The sequence below is a fragment of the Lissotriton vulgaris genome, chromosome 9 (genome assembly GCF_964263255.1).
Source record: "Lissotriton vulgaris chromosome 9, aLisVul1.2, whole genome shotgun sequence".
In the NCBI taxonomy this organism is placed as follows: domain Eukaryota; kingdom Metazoa; phylum Chordata; class Amphibia; order Caudata; family Salamandridae; genus Lissotriton; species Lissotriton vulgaris.
Genome location: NC_141697.1, coordinates 637,303,714 through 637,320,169, shown reverse-complemented (window position 1 = coordinate 637,320,169; position 16,456 = coordinate 637,303,714). Strand labels below are relative to the sequence as shown.

At 40.8% G+C, this 16,456-nt stretch overlaps 1 protein-coding gene across 1 annotated transcript in view; it reads left to right on the top strand.

Moving 5' to 3' along the window:
- TSGA10IP (testis specific 10 interacting protein) overlaps nt 1-16,456 on the top strand; it is a 69,138-nt gene that overhangs the window by 41,611 nt on the left and 11,071 nt on the right. Inside the window, exon 5 of the mRNA XM_086939490.1 lies at nt 14,279-14,446. Within this exon, the coding sequence (XP_086795616.1) occupies nt 14,279-14,446 (168 nt within the window). The remainder of the gene's footprint in view (nt 1-14,278; nt 14,447-16,456) is intronic.

Sequence of the window (16,456 nt, the reverse complement as noted above, 5' to 3'; positions counted from 1 at the left end):
AAATTGGAGGTAGTTCTAAAAAGAACTGTTTTTTTCTTCTTTTTGTTGTTTTATATATTTTTTATTGTTTTTTTGACCATTTTTATTTTTGGGGGGTTTTCTGAACGGTTTTATATTTTTTTTGTATTTTTCATGGGGAGAAACGAAAAAACAGGGAATTGAAAATGGCTCAACTGGAGCAAAAAAAAAAAGAAAAGAAATAATTAGGGTTTATTGGGGCATTTGTGGTTGTCCCCAGCAAGGACGATGAGCTTTACGCTCTGTTCTCCGTAGGAGATGGTCTTCCCACAATATTTACAGGTTATTCTGAAATCTGCAAACCGTGGCTGAATGCAAGGCATCGTCTCTCTTGCCTCTTGTCCCGACGGAGTGCGTTGCTTTCTTTTCGAGGTGGTGCTTGTAGTTTGGGGAGGGTTTCTGGCCAGTTCCCTCATCTCTGCAGCAGAATAGTTTTTTGGATGCTTGCACTGCATGTGTCTAATCATTGTGTTGTTTCCGAATGAATATTTTTTATTCGGGTTCCCCCTAGAAAGTTCCATCCCACAGATTAAGCAAGTCACCTTGGCTGCATTTACTTTTTTCTTCCCCTCTGGGATCGAAAAAAACTCCCATATAATGTGTGGTCTTGACTGGTATGGGGTATTGTGTTCTTCAAGCCATCTTCTCCTCCCCTCCTCCTCCTCATCCTCCTCTTCCTCCTCTTGTTGACCACCAATGTAATCTTGTGGTGGTCCTCTTGGTGGTTGTGGTGGTGGTGGTGCAGATGCACCAGCTGCTGCTGTTACTGAAGCCATTATATAGATCAAAAAGGTACAGAGAGGTACAATCAGGTCTTCCTTAGTCAAATGACAAAGTCAGAATAAGGAAAAAAGGTGGGGTCTTTCATCATTTGGAAAAAAAAAGGCCTGAACCAATGAGAAGTGTTATTCTCAGGTCACAAGACCAGGGATTTCAACATTATGTAACTAAAACTGTTCTGCACCAATTAAAAGTGTTATTTTCAGGTCACATGACCGACGAGCTTACGCGACGCGCCCCCGTGCGCGCCCGCCGGGTCGCGTATCGTAAGCGCGTCGGATATGTCGGTTGCGCGAGCGTATTCGCTCGAGTCCTTCCGGGTGCGCTTACGGCGTGCGTATCACGCGGACGCAGCTCCGCGATACGTCACAATCATGTTTTCATTCGCGACATTGGTGCTAACGGGACGCTTCCCGGTTCGCGCACCGGGGCGCTTCAAATGACTATGCTCTCCGGGCGCTATTTTCTGCTTGCAGGCGGATGCTGCCCGTACCAGTGATTCAAGGAACAGGTTGAGCCTTACGCAGCTGCTTGTGTGCCTTCCAAACTGCGTGTGTCAACCAGGAGCTTGATGTTTTGGCGGCTGCACGGCCGTCGGAAGGGCACCACCCCGCGAACATTGGGGGCCATAAGGCTTGGTATACACCTACCTGATCATGGGGCAACTGTGCTGGATTGAGGACAGTGACGCTTGTGGGGGCTCATCCAGAGCTTAAAAGAAATGTGCTTCCATTTGAGGATTAATTTCGGACACTCCAATTCCCAGAAATCACCACAGTTCCATTCAGACAGCCCATCTGGGCGTGGCAGATGTTAAATAGACGTTAAAAGCGATGGGGGAGTGTTCATCATGGTATTGCCTCTGAAGAAGTGAATAAACGAAACGCGTCAGGCAAAAAAGTGATTTGCATTTATTTTCTTCTTGCAGGCAGATGCTGCCCATACCAGTGATTCAAGGAATAGGTTGATCCTTACGCAGCTGCTTGTGTGCCTTCCAAACTGCGTGTGTCAACCAGGAGCTTGATATATATATATATATATATATACAAACACACACACCGACACACACACACACACCCACACACATATAGTCAAAATACACTTATATATGGTGGCAAAATAGTTATCGTACGTATTCTGAACCCAATATTTTTTACAGCTCAACATTATTCACCTCAATATTCTGACATAATCTGACATCATACTTTATGGAGAGGAGAAAGCAGTTCTGAAAGGTGGGGCTAACAGCTAATACCATGCATCCCTGACTCCTGCACTGCCTTATCTGCATTAACACAGGGGCAGGATCTTGTGGCAGTTGCATATTATCTATCCATATTTCCATGGACCTGATCTGTTCTTCCTGTTCCTGGGACTAATTCCGCATGTCAGAACCCTGAAAGATGCCATAGCAGGATGTGGGAAAAGGATTGGTGATGGCAATAGGCATATAGGAAGGGATGGGTGAGTGCCATTTGATATGCTGGACTAAGTCAGTTAGCAATATCTGATGGCGACCTGATGTTGATTAGAGTCAAGTAACATAGAAACAGATAGAGTGGGTGGCAAAGGTGGCGAAAGGACACTGAAGTATATCCTTGACCCAGCCTGCAATGGCAGATCTCTCAAAGAGGACTCTGGCTCCTTCACAAATTGAAATTTCTGAATCCCAACCAAAGGCCTGTCCACAAAACCCAGACACTCCTCAAACTTAACATAGGAGATGTATACGCGATGGTTGACCAAAATATAGAGTTAAAAATATTGGTAGACAAAAATATCAGAAATTAAATATCGTGCCACACAAATATCGTGATGCACAAACATTGTTTTCAAGAATATTGGTTTTTGAGTTAATATCATTTTAAATAATATCGATGTTTTTGGTATTTTTTCACTAATACAGTGGTTAAAAATGTTGTTTTTTAATTATTTGAATGTGTTTTAGTTGATTTATTAATTGTATATATTACTATTGCTTATATAAAGTTATTGTTTCTAAAATATAGCTTGTAATTTTAAGTGAGTTTGAATTTTTTATTACATTTTTTATAGTGTTGTAGCTGGTTGAAGTAAGGAGATAGGCTGGAAAGATAACTAGCTACTATTTAAATAAGAATTATTTAATACATTTTATTTAATTATATGATTGATATTTTTTATGTAACTTATGCAATACTGATTTTTTTTTGTTGTATGTTATTTGGGGGTGGTAATATTTTTAGGGGTATAGGGTGGGAAGTTAATTTAGTAAACTTTACCCATCCAAAGTCCAACACTTTTCCTACTGCTTTGCTGTTTGGAGTGGTAATAGTGAATTTTACACCTCTGATATCCTATGCTTTCACAACTTTAGTCTGTTTGGAGTGAGCATAGTAAATTTCACCCCTCTGAAATGCAACACTTTCCCTACTGTTGCACAGACTGAAGTGGGCATAGTAAATTTTACCCATTCAAAGTTCAAACACTTTCCCACTGTTGCGCTAACTGGAGTGGGTATAGTAAATGTTACCCCTCCAAAATCCAGACTTTTCTCTACAGTTACCCTATGTGGAGTGAGAATGGTAAATTTAACCCCTCGTAGTTGAACAATTTCCCTTCTGTTTTGTTTTACTGAATGGGAACAGTAAATGTTACCCTTGGTAGTCATAGGGTAATTATACCTTAGTGTATCTAAGAGAAAGAGCCGACTCATTTGCTCTTTGCACCTCCCTTTCAGAGCACTGACATAGGTGCTTGTAAATGATTGCCTGATTGTGGGATTCTATGATAACAACCAGGTGCGGCCCATGCAGGTAAGAGCGGTGGGGCGGGGGGTTCGACATACGACAGCAAGGTAAATTAAAAGGAAAAAAAGAAAAGCCATGGTTTCCTTTTTTTAAATTTAAGTTTCCCTTGTCGTTAAGTCAAATCCACCCCACCCCGCACCCCTGTCCCACCAATCTAACCTGAATGGGCCGGGTCTGAGAACAACTAACAAAAAATGCTTGGAACAGCAAAAAACTTCATACAAAACCCTTCATATCTATACTACTATAATAAAGGAAGAACTTTCAGCCTTTGAGGCGGGTAAACTCGGGAACCACAGCGCCAATCCACACACCCGATACAGCGTTGGAATCGTCAGGGTGTGTAGATGGTTATAGGCTATATACATTTTTTTTTAAACGTTATTTAAAAAATTTAGAGTAAAAAAAAAAATAGTCCCTTCGAAGTAGCGCCGGCCGCGACATGCGTACTCACGTCAGGAGCGCAGGGAGGAGAGGCATCCAGGAGCCAGAAGAGGAGCGGCGGACATGGCGCGGGGGAGGAGCGGTGACGTGAGGAGCAGCGGACAGGCCAGCGGCGGTCAGGTGAAGTGGCAAGGAGCGGTAAACTGAGGAGCGGTGGCTGAGGTAAGGGGACCCATGTTGGAGCAGGCGGGGGTCGGGGCAGGCGGGGGCCTGGCTGCTGCTGGGGGCAGGTGGGGGTCGGAGCAGGCAGAGGACGGGCCGGGCGGGGGCCGGGCTAATAGCTGTGGGCCAGGCTCTCCAGGGCATAGGAGACAGGTCTTAAAAGAACAACTATCTGGTTTAAATCCCTTCCACCACAGTATGTTTATGCCTCCCGGAACTGAAAGGGAAGCTTACAAATACTGGCGCCTATGCGTTTTTCTATACCCCCGACTGCTGCTCTCATGGAAGGTGTGGAGACGCACAAAATCCTGTTTCTGCTAATATGCTTAAATACATGTTTGTACTTCTCCAAACTGTTGTAAACTATATTTTCAACGGGGCGGGCGGGCGGGGGTTGGGGAAGCATGATTGCTCCCGGACAAGGTCGGGACGGGCTGCTAGTTTATGATAAAAATACATTCCCTTTTTTAAATGAGAATGCCCAACACATGATCCAAGATTATTGTTGAACCCTTTATCCCGATTGGTAAAGGAACAACCCTAAAATGTTCATTATAGACTACAAAACTTTTTTAGCAATCCATTCTTTTACATTTTCAACTTTGGTAACCATGCCATTACACCCACTAGTAAATGTCTATGTCTAAAAACCAATGCCTTTCTGTAAAGAGTTCCCTATGGCCTTGTCTCCTCATTTTCCTTACAGGTATGTAAATATCAGACTCTTCTAAGTCCATTCAGATGTGTTTATGCTGCTATGTTTCACATAAACCCCCATGATGTGTATTTTAATCTGCATGCTGTTGCTGTTTTATATGAAACTGTGCATCAAAGGCGAGTTATCTGAAGAGTGTTGTAATAAAATCCTGAACCACTTCAAAAACTTCATCAGGTATCAAGAAAACAGCTCTGTGTCACCCCAAAGATAACCTTCTTGTTGAAAGATGAAATTATTTGAAGCAATGGAGCATCCTTGGAGGGACATGGTATGAGAAATAACTGGGGTGTACAGGTGTAGTACACATTTTGGTACAAACTGTTTAGCATCTGCCACCTCATATACAGCCATATTCATCAATCTCCCGTTTTGCGAGGCCCTAATAGCGAATTATAGCGATTCGCTATTAAGGACTCGCAAAACGGGATTCATGTAGGATTAGCAAAATTTATTGCGATTCCTACTGATTCCTTATTTGCGATTAGCAAATTGCTAATCGCAAATAAGGAAAAACTCCCCATTCATTCCTATGGGCCAAAAGGCCCATAGGAATGAATGGGGAGTATTCCTTATTTGCGATTAGCAATTTGCTAATCGCAAATAAGATTGCGATTTGAAGGGTGCCAGGGGTGTCCAAAGGACACCCTGTAGCACCCCTCAAATCCACATTTGAACAGGTGTTGCGCACACACATGTCCAGAGGACATGTGTGTGTGTAACATGCAAAAGAAAAAAATGCACTAAAGTGCTTTTTACTCTTTTTTCGCAATTTACCACAAAGTCAGATTTTGTGGTAAATTGCGACCAAATATTGCGAATTCGCAATTTCAAATTGGGTGATGAATTGGATTTAAGGAATCTCTATTAGAGGTTCCTTAAATCCAATTCCTCGCAAATATGCGATTTCGGTAATAGCGATGAATCCCAAATGCAAAAATCGCACTCGCAAACGGCCAGATTCTCAGAATCTGGCCATTTGCGAGCGCAATTCATGTTGATGAATATGGCTGAAAGTATAACTCCTATTGCGGGATTAGCACCTAGATGCATAAGGCAAGTCACCCAAGTGGTGTTAGACTCCAGTGTTTATATGAGCTGATCTTAATAAAATATACTAAGCATTACAAAAGAAACACTCAACTTAGGAGGTCCCCAAGGGCTCAGATATACGTGTAAAGATGGAGTCGCTGTTGTACCAAGATGGTACAGCTTGATAATATGTTATAAGGTATTTATTATTAAGAGTGAAGTAGCCAGGATGTAGGGTAAATCCCACCATGTTGGTGTGGGACAACTGTAGCCATTTATTACAGGGAAAGTCTGTCTTGTCTTATTTCAAAAGATGGAGGGTAAGACCCAGGATCCAGCAAATTGTGTTTGATCCTTTATCAACACAGCATTGATTTATGGACTAAAGTGGTGTGCCATCATTGTACCAGGGCCTACCAGCGTCAAGAAGAATTATAATTATTCTTTCCAAGGGACTAAGACTCACTCTGCTAGCTACCATGTGATTTTACTTTAGGGTATCCATGCGAAGATCTATAGGAAGGTACTATAGAGATGACTTCAGAAGTGGTTTTGGAAGAAAACATTGTGTTCGAGGCATACGTTGGTATTTGCAAAGGTGTTTTGAGCTTGTATCAGTGGTGGCTCGTATACATGATAAGGGACAAATATTTCTTTCTTAAGGAAGGCTGTCTGATTATGGTTCTTAGAGACCTGAAGCAGGCATTAAATTCAATAGACATGCAACGCCATTGACAAATATTGCTTAGTAACCCAGTTGAGTCTGCCCTTGTGGAGGCCATTGCCTCACTTTACTAACCTAATTTCTCAGATAGACACAAAGGGATGTGGGGTTATTTGAGTCCCCAGGTACAACAGTGCTCAAAATCAGGAGTCTACAGCTTCCCTCTGCTTGTGAGTTTATCTATCAACAGACTGACAGAACATCATAAACACAGTCAAGTCTAAAGTAACACTTGAAGGAGCTGAAGCAAAAACAGATTTCTGTTTTTCTCTAATAAGCAACATTTTGGAGGTGCTACCATTCCAGACTACTGTGAAGTTAAGCTTACGACTTCCAGGCCTTGGACTTAACTGCTAAAGAAAATCAAGAATATGCTGCAGAAACTAACACAGGGAGTCAATGGCTTTAACTGCCTTTTCGGGGATGGGGTCAATCGTATTTAAGGAATCCCTTGAAATGCAACATTGTCAAGCAGTAGCCACAGTATTGTATGGGGCTAAAATTTAGTGCAGATAATGTGTGATGTGGATATCACTAAGGACGCGTCATTTAACATGAAACTCAAGGGGTTTCTTCACTCATTTAACATTGATTCGTTGTCGTACATTAAACCAATCTTCTCATGTTTGTTTTCATCTTCTATTTATTCATAGTTAAATCATCATATTTACTTTTAGTAGATCAAAATTCATTTCCAAACATAAGCCAATATATTGCATTACTTCATGCTTGCCCAATGCATTTCGGGTTAAGGGTTAACCCATCGTCAGGGGCCTAGAAAAAGGGAGACACACAGGACCATAGCGATCAGAGGGTGCACCATAGTCATAGTCATATATAGTAACCATAGTCATATATAGTAACCAAAATTAATAAATTATATCACATTTTCATCCAGTGTTAGCTTATAACATGCTATTCAATTCGAACTTCAATGCTAACCAAAGAAAACGATAGAACAAATGTATATACATTACAAGTTAACATTCGTTGTATTAACCATGGATGATCACAAAAAACAATATGGAGTATTAAGTACTGCTTCAGTATCATATTGAGTTGCATAATATGGGATAACGACCAGAAAATTATCTAATGTGCCCATGTTAGTTCGGAGGAGCAAACTTACTCGGTGCAGAAGCATGCGGTGTTCTCGGCATCTGAATGCGGAAGCGGTCTGGAATATTCAGGACCCAATCAGAGCTTAGGTTATAGCTCTGTGGTCGTCACGTGACATAGGAGTTTGCGGTAAAGTGGAATAATGTAACTAACGAATATACGTGTGATATTTCTGTGTAAGGAGAGAATTAAACCAAACAAGAGAACTAGTGTGATATAATTTAACAAAACGGTGAAGACCGTGAAGTATAAGACGGTGAAATATATGACGTAGCGATATAGGAGGTCACATGACACGGAAGTAAACGCACAATAATGGCGAGTGTTTGTTTACATAATCTCATGTTGGAAGGCTAGAAAGCGCTATGTGTAATGGTTTGTGAGAGCTAGAGTGTACACATAATTAAATCACGGCAAAGCAAATACATACATATATTGAGAATAATGACTACACATAATAAGAATACTGATGATAATCATAGAGGTTGAAAAATGTTGATTCGTAAAATGCAGTGCAGATTTAACACTAAATCTGTCTATGACATTTTAAATCATAACAATAGTTCATTTCAGACCATTGGGATACTGTCACAGTTCATCCATAGTGGAACAACTCATATAGTACTTTAACGTTAGGGGAGGAAAGGTCCCCAATGTTCCAAGTTGAGCAATTGTATATTACAGGAAACATGCGTATTCAATTCTGTTGTTAATTCCAATCGGTTAAAGGGCGTTCAATTTTTTGATCCAGAAAAATTCTGCCTGTAAACGCTGTTTAACAGGATCCATGTCACAGCGTTGTGGGAGTATCTCCAGTATGGTAAATTTAAGTTGGGCTATTTGGTGATTGTTTTCAAGCCAATGGGTTGCAACTGCTGATTTCGTGTTTTTAGTCCAGATATTACTTTTGTGTTCTGATATTCTAGTCTTTATTTTTCTCTCAGTTTGTCCGACGTACACTTTACCACAAGGGCATTTGATGGCATATATTACATTTTTGGAATCACATGTGCCCGTAAAGTGTAGATTGATTTTATGGCCTTTAGTGGGATGCATGAATATGTTTCCAGTTATTACGTTGTTACATTGAATGCAATTGTAACATTTGGACATTCCCTTGTGTTGACTTTTTTTGGTTTTAGTCGTGGTTAAGATTTCTTTCAGACTTTTAGATCTTTGAAATGCGAATGTTACTCGGTCACTATAAAGATGTTGTAAATCCGGTTCATCTTTGATCAACATCCAATGACGCGTGATGAGTCTTTTAATTTGTTTTGCTGCTGTGGAAAATTTTAAGACACATACAGTTTTTTGTTCTTTTGTTTGTGAAACTGGTGTAAGTAAATTCTCTCTGGTTTGTTTGGTTACTTTTTCAAGAGCTTGTTTTAGGATTTCTTTGGGGTAACCACGAGAGAGGTACTGGTTCTGTTGTTCTTCGATGGTTTGTTCCAAGATACGAGTATCTGAGGTGATTCTTTTCAGTCTTATGAATTGAGATGTTGGCAAATGTTTCTTAAGTGTTTCAGGATGAAAGCTTTGGAACAGTAGGCAAGAATTGCGATCTGTGGTCTTTTTGTATACTCGAGTTTGTAACTGTTGATTAATGATGGTGATTTGCACATCTAGGAAGGAAATTGTTTCTTTATCCATGGTATGAGTGAATTTGATTCTTGGGTTCATTTGATTGAGTTCACTGATATTGGCAAGTAGATTCTCTTTGTTTCCTTTCCAGATTAGAAATATATCGTCGATATATCTCTGAAAGATCACAAGATGATCTGTCCAATCGTTGTTGTTAAGTATGTTGTCGTGTTCGAATTTAGACATGAATAAATTAGCATATGAGGGAGCCCCCCCAAAGCCCATTGCGGTGCCATTGCATTGATTGTAGAACTTGTTGTCCCATTCAAAGTAGCTATGATATAGCGCAAATTGCATCAGTTCAATGAGAAAAACTTTGTTGGCTTCGCATCTTTCATCTTGCAATAAGTTCCACTCAATAGCTTCGAGGCCTTCGTTGTGAGGTATAGATGTGTACAGTGACACAACGTCCACTGTACATAACCAATATTCAAGATTTGCATCTAATTGGATGGTTCGAAGCATGTTAAGAAAAGCTGTTGTGTCTTTGATGTACGTTTGACCTTTTTGCACAATTGGCTGCAGATGACAATCTAAGTATTTACCAATACTGTCTGAAATAGACCCACAGGCTGATACTATGGGTCTAAACGGTGGTTTCTCAATGTCTTTATGAATTTTAGGTAGCATATACAGTTTTGGTCTCCGTGGATATTTGGTTTCAAGAAATTTCATAGTTTTTTCGTCAATCCATTTCATTTGCAGGGCATGATCCAGAATTTGTGAAAGAGTCCGTTGGTATTCTTCAGTTGGATCTGTTTCCAAAAGTATATATATGTTAGTGTCATTCACATGTTGATTAACATTGTCTTTGTAAAAGGAGGTGTCCATAACAACGAGAGCTCCTCCCTTGTCTGCTCTCTGGAATGTGAGGTCTGTATCAGCAGATAAGTTCATCAGTGTGCTTAATTCTGTTTTTGACAGGTTGCTTTTGCATTTTTTACTGAAGTTGAGTTTTTGTATATCAGAGAGAAGCGATCTTTCAAATACATCGATGGTCTTGTGTGAGTATGGTGCACAAAATGTACTCTTGGGTTTAAAGGAAGTTGTGTTCGAGAGTGGTGTAGTTACTGAATCTTTGAAAAAGTATTTTAATTTGAGAGATCTGAAAAACTTGAACAGTGCTATTTCAGTTTCTGCAAGATTCGTCCTATAGGTGGGGACGAATGATGTGCCTTTATTCAATATGGACATCTGAGCAGTGGTTAGATGTTTAGATGAAATGTTAATCACTAAGTCGTTTTTGGTGTTTTCTGACTTCTTGTTCTTTTTGCTATTTCTTCCGGTGATTCGTCTGCCCCTCCTGTTGTGATAATGGGTGGTTCGTTGGCTGCTGGGCTGATGTCTAAAAAAGGGTGCTTCTTAAAAGTGCTTGGTTGTTGTTTTTTTTCTATTGGTTGGTTGGTTTTTTTGATTGGTTGTCGTGTTTGAGAAGTGTCTGATTCAGAAACTAAACTTTCTTGAGATGAGTTATCCGATGGTTTCGATTTAGGTTGTTGCCATTTCCTTTGGTTATATATTTCTGCCCAAGTGTATACTTCGTCGTATTTATAATCGATCGTATCTCTTTTATATTTTCTCACTTTGCGATCGTTTACTTCCTTGGCATATTTGTCCAGTTTTTTGTTGACGTCTTCCAGGAGTGTTTGGAGATCTGGAAGTTTTTCAAGTTCCTTTTTCATGTTATTTAAATCTGATTCTATTTCTTTTAATACTTTGGGTAGTTCTTGTATGATTAGAAGTATTAAATCCAACGAACATTTATTTAAGATTTGGTACCACTTTTCCACAAATTGTTTATTATTTTTGCACAACATTGGTTTGAGGGCGATTCTCAATCCCCTAGGGATTCTTCTGTTCTTGTGGTAATGTATCAGTGTCGTTGCATGTAATCTTTGGTTGATTTCCTTTTTACTTAGAAATTCGAATTGTCTGATTAGTTGGGCTGTAGTTGAAACATTTGGACTGAAAGCTCTGGTCTCCTGTATGAGTCCGTATATCTCTTCAGCTGCCTCTGTTGTGAAAGCTAGAAGTTCAGCTTGGTTTGTCGTGATTTGAGCGATATCATCGAATTGCATCTTTGTCAGTTATGTGGGTGCACCGGGAGATGGGGTAGACAGAAATTCGAAAGTATCAGGTTGCTGATATCTCCGTGCACTCTCCAATTCAAGTTGAGAATTACAACTTTTTTGTAATTCTCAACTTGAATTGGAGAGTGCGCGGAGATATCAGCAACCTGCTAAAATTTAGTGCAGCAGGAATAATGGTTCCTTAGAACTGGCATCATACAAGCACTCTTCTTGTTTCACAACAGAAGTACGCTCAGTATCGGTGTAAGCCCAACTGAGAGATGTTTTAATGAAGCTGTGGCTCAACCCACATGGATCTGTTTTTCAAGCCACCTCAAAAGAAGTATTGGAAATGGGAAAGCCACACCCCAACCAATGTCTGGCATATCTTAGAAAGTTTCTGGCAAGCCTTTCTTTGGCCTCAATCTAGGATGAACCAAGTTCTCTTAGTAGGTTGGCTCTTGTAGAAATGAAGATGGACTGTACTGAACATCATGGGAACACACTCTTTGCATGGCGGCTAAAAGCTCTAAAGCATTGCCCTGTTCTGACTGCAAGCAATCTTGGGCAATCAAACCTATTCTTCTGGAGAGAAATTCACACTTTTAGTGTTAGGTATTTATTAGTGTAGAGAGAATGGTCACCAGATGAATATAACTGTGCTAGAGGAGAAAATGCATCCGGGATAGTTGTGCACTTTAGACCTTAGATTGATTAGACAGGTATAAAAATTATGGCTTTTGTCCCATCTGCCAAACTAGTGATGCCTCACCCTTTTTAGATAAATAAACAATTCATACTCTATAAGGGATAGATAAATATACTCAGATTCGAACATAATAATGTCCCCCATAGAAGCCAGACATGTTTCAGCAAACATCCAGAGTAACTCAACCCACAGCAAGCTCACAGTCCTCATCCCAGAATATCAATCTGGTGGTAGGCATGGCATTCTAAATCATGAAAATATTTTAAGACTACCTCACACTGTTCCAAACCTATCGAGCATGACTTTTGAAGAGATTAAGGGACTCATTACGATGTCTGTTGGAAACTAAACCGCCCGACTCCTTGTCGGATTCGGATCCGACCGACACGGCATCGGTGGTTCTGCCCTACCGATTATGATGCTTCCAAACACGGTTCGCAAGGACTCCCATTGACTGCAATGGGAGCCTGTGTTCCAACCGGCAACACAGGGTCCTATGGGGAAAATGGGTGAACGTGGAAAACCTTACACCCTGTCGCGGGCACCCCATGGTGCCTGCACACTGTGCATGGTTTTACAAGGGGGTCCTTTGGGTACCCTCTCGACCCCGACCCAGATGACTCAGGATGAAGGAGGTCCTGCTAGGGGCCCCAAAGTCAGTTTCAAACAGTGTTTTCGTGTCAGACAGACCGAGTTGGAAAGCTGTTGAAATCCAACATTGTAGTTGGTCGATTGGAAACGCCGTCCATTGATTTGTACGAATTGGCACCGACTGACTCGGTTTCTCCAAATGTTAGGCGGAACCGATTCAGAATGTCCTAACAGTTTCCCTTCCGACCGCGAACATCGTAATCTGCAGGTCAGAATTGTTTCCGGCCAAGTCGGGCGGATGGGTTCCGATACGGTCTCGCTTAATCTGAGGCTTTCCCACTGACATCGTATTCAGGCCCCAAGTCGGTAAAGTTTCTAGATCCTACGGAAAGCAACACGTAGGAAGCCACCCTCATGCCATGAGCCCCATGTGCAATAGCATGTGAATTCCTCCAGAAAAGTGACTGCTCCGCAACTGGGGCTCTAGGATCAGCTTAAACGCATCAAAAGCATATGTATTCCCGCTTCACTAACAGAAAGACCCCTCATCTCCACATATCCTAGAAGACCAAGTTTACTCTGTCCTTAGGAATCCTGCTGGTCAATCAAACCCGGCCTTACTTTCTCTCAAAAATATTATTCATGCATCAATAGATTCAGTAAAAGGAACGCAATTAGAATTGGTGAGCAGTGTCAAGACTGATTTGCATATGGCTCTGTCCAAACTGGAATAGCATGGTGAGCAAAAAGACAATAGATTTAGGTCAGATTTCTGTACTGGGGTGAATGTTTGACAATGTTCAGCATTCCGTCCATCATGTTTTTGTGTTGCTATAGTCACCCAAGTGGAAAGGGTATGCCCAGACATGAGTCCCGTGCTCACTATGCCATTTGTTTCAAGTTAGCCTGGCTGTTGAGAGGTGATACTCCAAAACCGGTCCTAAGATGCTTGTTTCAGGTCCAGGAAGGACCTGGCCTGGCAGTTCAGGCTGGAGTGTGGCTGGAAAATGTCTGGTTCCAAACTAGAATGGTGTGGTGAGCCAAAAAACAATGAATTTAGGCCCAGATATCTCTGAGGGGGGGGGGGGGGAGCTGGGAGGGTTAGTGTTTGACATTGTTCAGTATTCCATCCATCAACTGTTATTCTTGCAAAAGTAAACGTAGGCGTAAGTTTGATTCTGTACTATAATCACATTTCCCACCGGGTACAATCAGTACAGCATCTTGGGTGTGTATGTGCATCTGCCTTCAGCAAGCATGAGACATATATTGTTGTTTTTCCAGTCTGTGCTTGGCCTGTCCACAATGGGCAGTGTTTAGAGTTGGGATGTAGGCCTAAATAGCCACATCATGCAGCTAGAACTGTAACCACCTGCCCGTGTGTCTGGTTAAAAGGCATACTACGAATAGTGAAGTTTACAAGCGTATTTTTGCTGCTCTAGGCAAATGGTACAAATGCTGCTAACCCTATGTGATCCAATGCAGGACATGGCTCCTGGAAGTGAGGAAGCGAGACCAAGAGAAGAAGGAGAAAGAGGAGCGGCGCAAGAGGAAAAACCAGCGAATACGCCGACGGGTTCAGAAATGTCTCTCCACCCGTGGGGTGCTCCTCAGCAAGAAGGAGGAGCTCAACAAGAAGCTGGAGGACTTTCGGTATTTCAAAGATTTACCTTCTTTGGTTTTTACCCTACTGTTATTGGTCACTGTTTCACAAACATCAACGGTCCTGCTCGTTGACACAAGTAAATCGCTTAAAGATTCCCCCATTTCCTAGGTGTGATTCAAGAAACTCTGATTTTTTTTCTACTTGGCTCTAGAAATCTGAAGAAGTTACAGTGAATCTTAATTTTGAAAACACAGATGTCTAATTGGAGTGCTACTAAATAACTAGATAAATACACTGGCAGGCTCCTGACATTTGACTTCTTAATTTGCACGTTTCTACCGGTTACTATGGTTTGTGCAGATTACCACAAAGTGGAATTTCAATTGTTTTTATGTGTTACAGTATAAACATAATGTCACTTCATAGTTTTTTTATGGGTACATATTAGGTTTTGTACACACATTTTAATTTGTTAAGGGCAAAGGTAACTATATACCAATTTTACCAATGTTTATTAGGATTGTTTCTTATACATATGTTTTACTGTCCTAATTTTCGATATTTTGTGAATTCCAGTCACGTTTTTCCAGTGTTTCTGGTGATTTCAGAAATAGCAAAAATATGTGGTTAGTGTTCTTTTGAATAAAAGTCAATGGGAGAGTGTTTTTCCACGGCCTATGAAGAATGTAGCTTTTAGTGCAATCTGCTTTCTGCACTGACCTTTTGTGACAAATATGCAGTGTACATGAGGTCGAGATCCATATTTACAAGTCATAGCCTACTAGTTACCGGCTCCTTCCCTGAAAGATTCACTGTGAACATTGCATTCACAATCATCATCCCCATCTCCTTCCTCCCTCCGCCTAAACCTTAGCAGTTAACTCGTTAATATAGCAGAATTGTTGCACTCTGGGGATCTATCAGCCTTACTTTAGAACCTCTTCTAGGTTACCTGAACAGACCATAAGCAAGACCCTAGAGGACCCCCATGTGGTGCCGCGGTATGGCATTGATGTGAGAAACTTGTATGGACCTAACAGATTCTTTTTTATCCACATAAACCTAGAATACAAGAAAGAGATCATAGCATAACAACAAGCATTGGCAAGCTAATAGATGTGAGATTAATGTGCTAGCACATGCTGGCACATGGATGCACATTGACTGCTGGTGATGTGTTAAAGTGGTGGGGTAAAGTTATCACTTTTATTCTGCATTGAGAGCATGATTGTTATTTAGATTGGATAAAACCTAAAAATACACGCGCTGACTGCAGTCTTTTAGAACAATGGGGCCAGAGCTAGTCTGAGATAAAATCCTAAACTTACTACTTTTGGTATTCACAGAAGGCATTTAGTAGTAGTAAAGTCTAACTTTACTACTTCTAAATGCCTTCGTGAGTATCAAAAGTAGTAAGTTTAGGATTTTATCCCAGTTTAGTAGTAGTAAAGTTAGGAGTCCTAACTTTACTACTACTAAATGCCTTCTGTGAATACCAAAAGTAGTAAGTTTAGGATTTTATCTCAGAATAGTTCTGTGAATCGCCCCAATGTTTCTCAAATAAAAACATCTTTAGCCTTTCCTCACTCTGAAAAAATCACGCTCGCTCACTAAGAATAAAAGTAATATTTTGACGCCCACCACTTTAATACTTCACTAGCCATCACTGTGCATACCTGTGTTTGCATGTGCTAGCATATTAATCCTGCACCAATTGACTTGCCTATACTTGACATTAGACTATGGCCATTTTGAGGCATTTCATAAGTTCTGGTACCTTTGATTTTCATTTAAAAAAATCTGACATTCTTCCTTGAACAGGGAATGGCTCCACGACTTCACTGGGGCAAGCCTTTTTTGTAAGATAGCTTCTATTTTCACCAAATAGTCCTTGTCGCGGGCAGAAAACATTGTGACTCATGCATTGCAATGGAAGGAGCCCCTAGCAAGGAGAAAATACATGAAACTGTTGACTACTGTTAAGTCAAGCTATATCTTTCAGTATATATAATTTATAGGAGTTTTTAAGGCTGTATTAGAAAGATCATGGTTCCCTT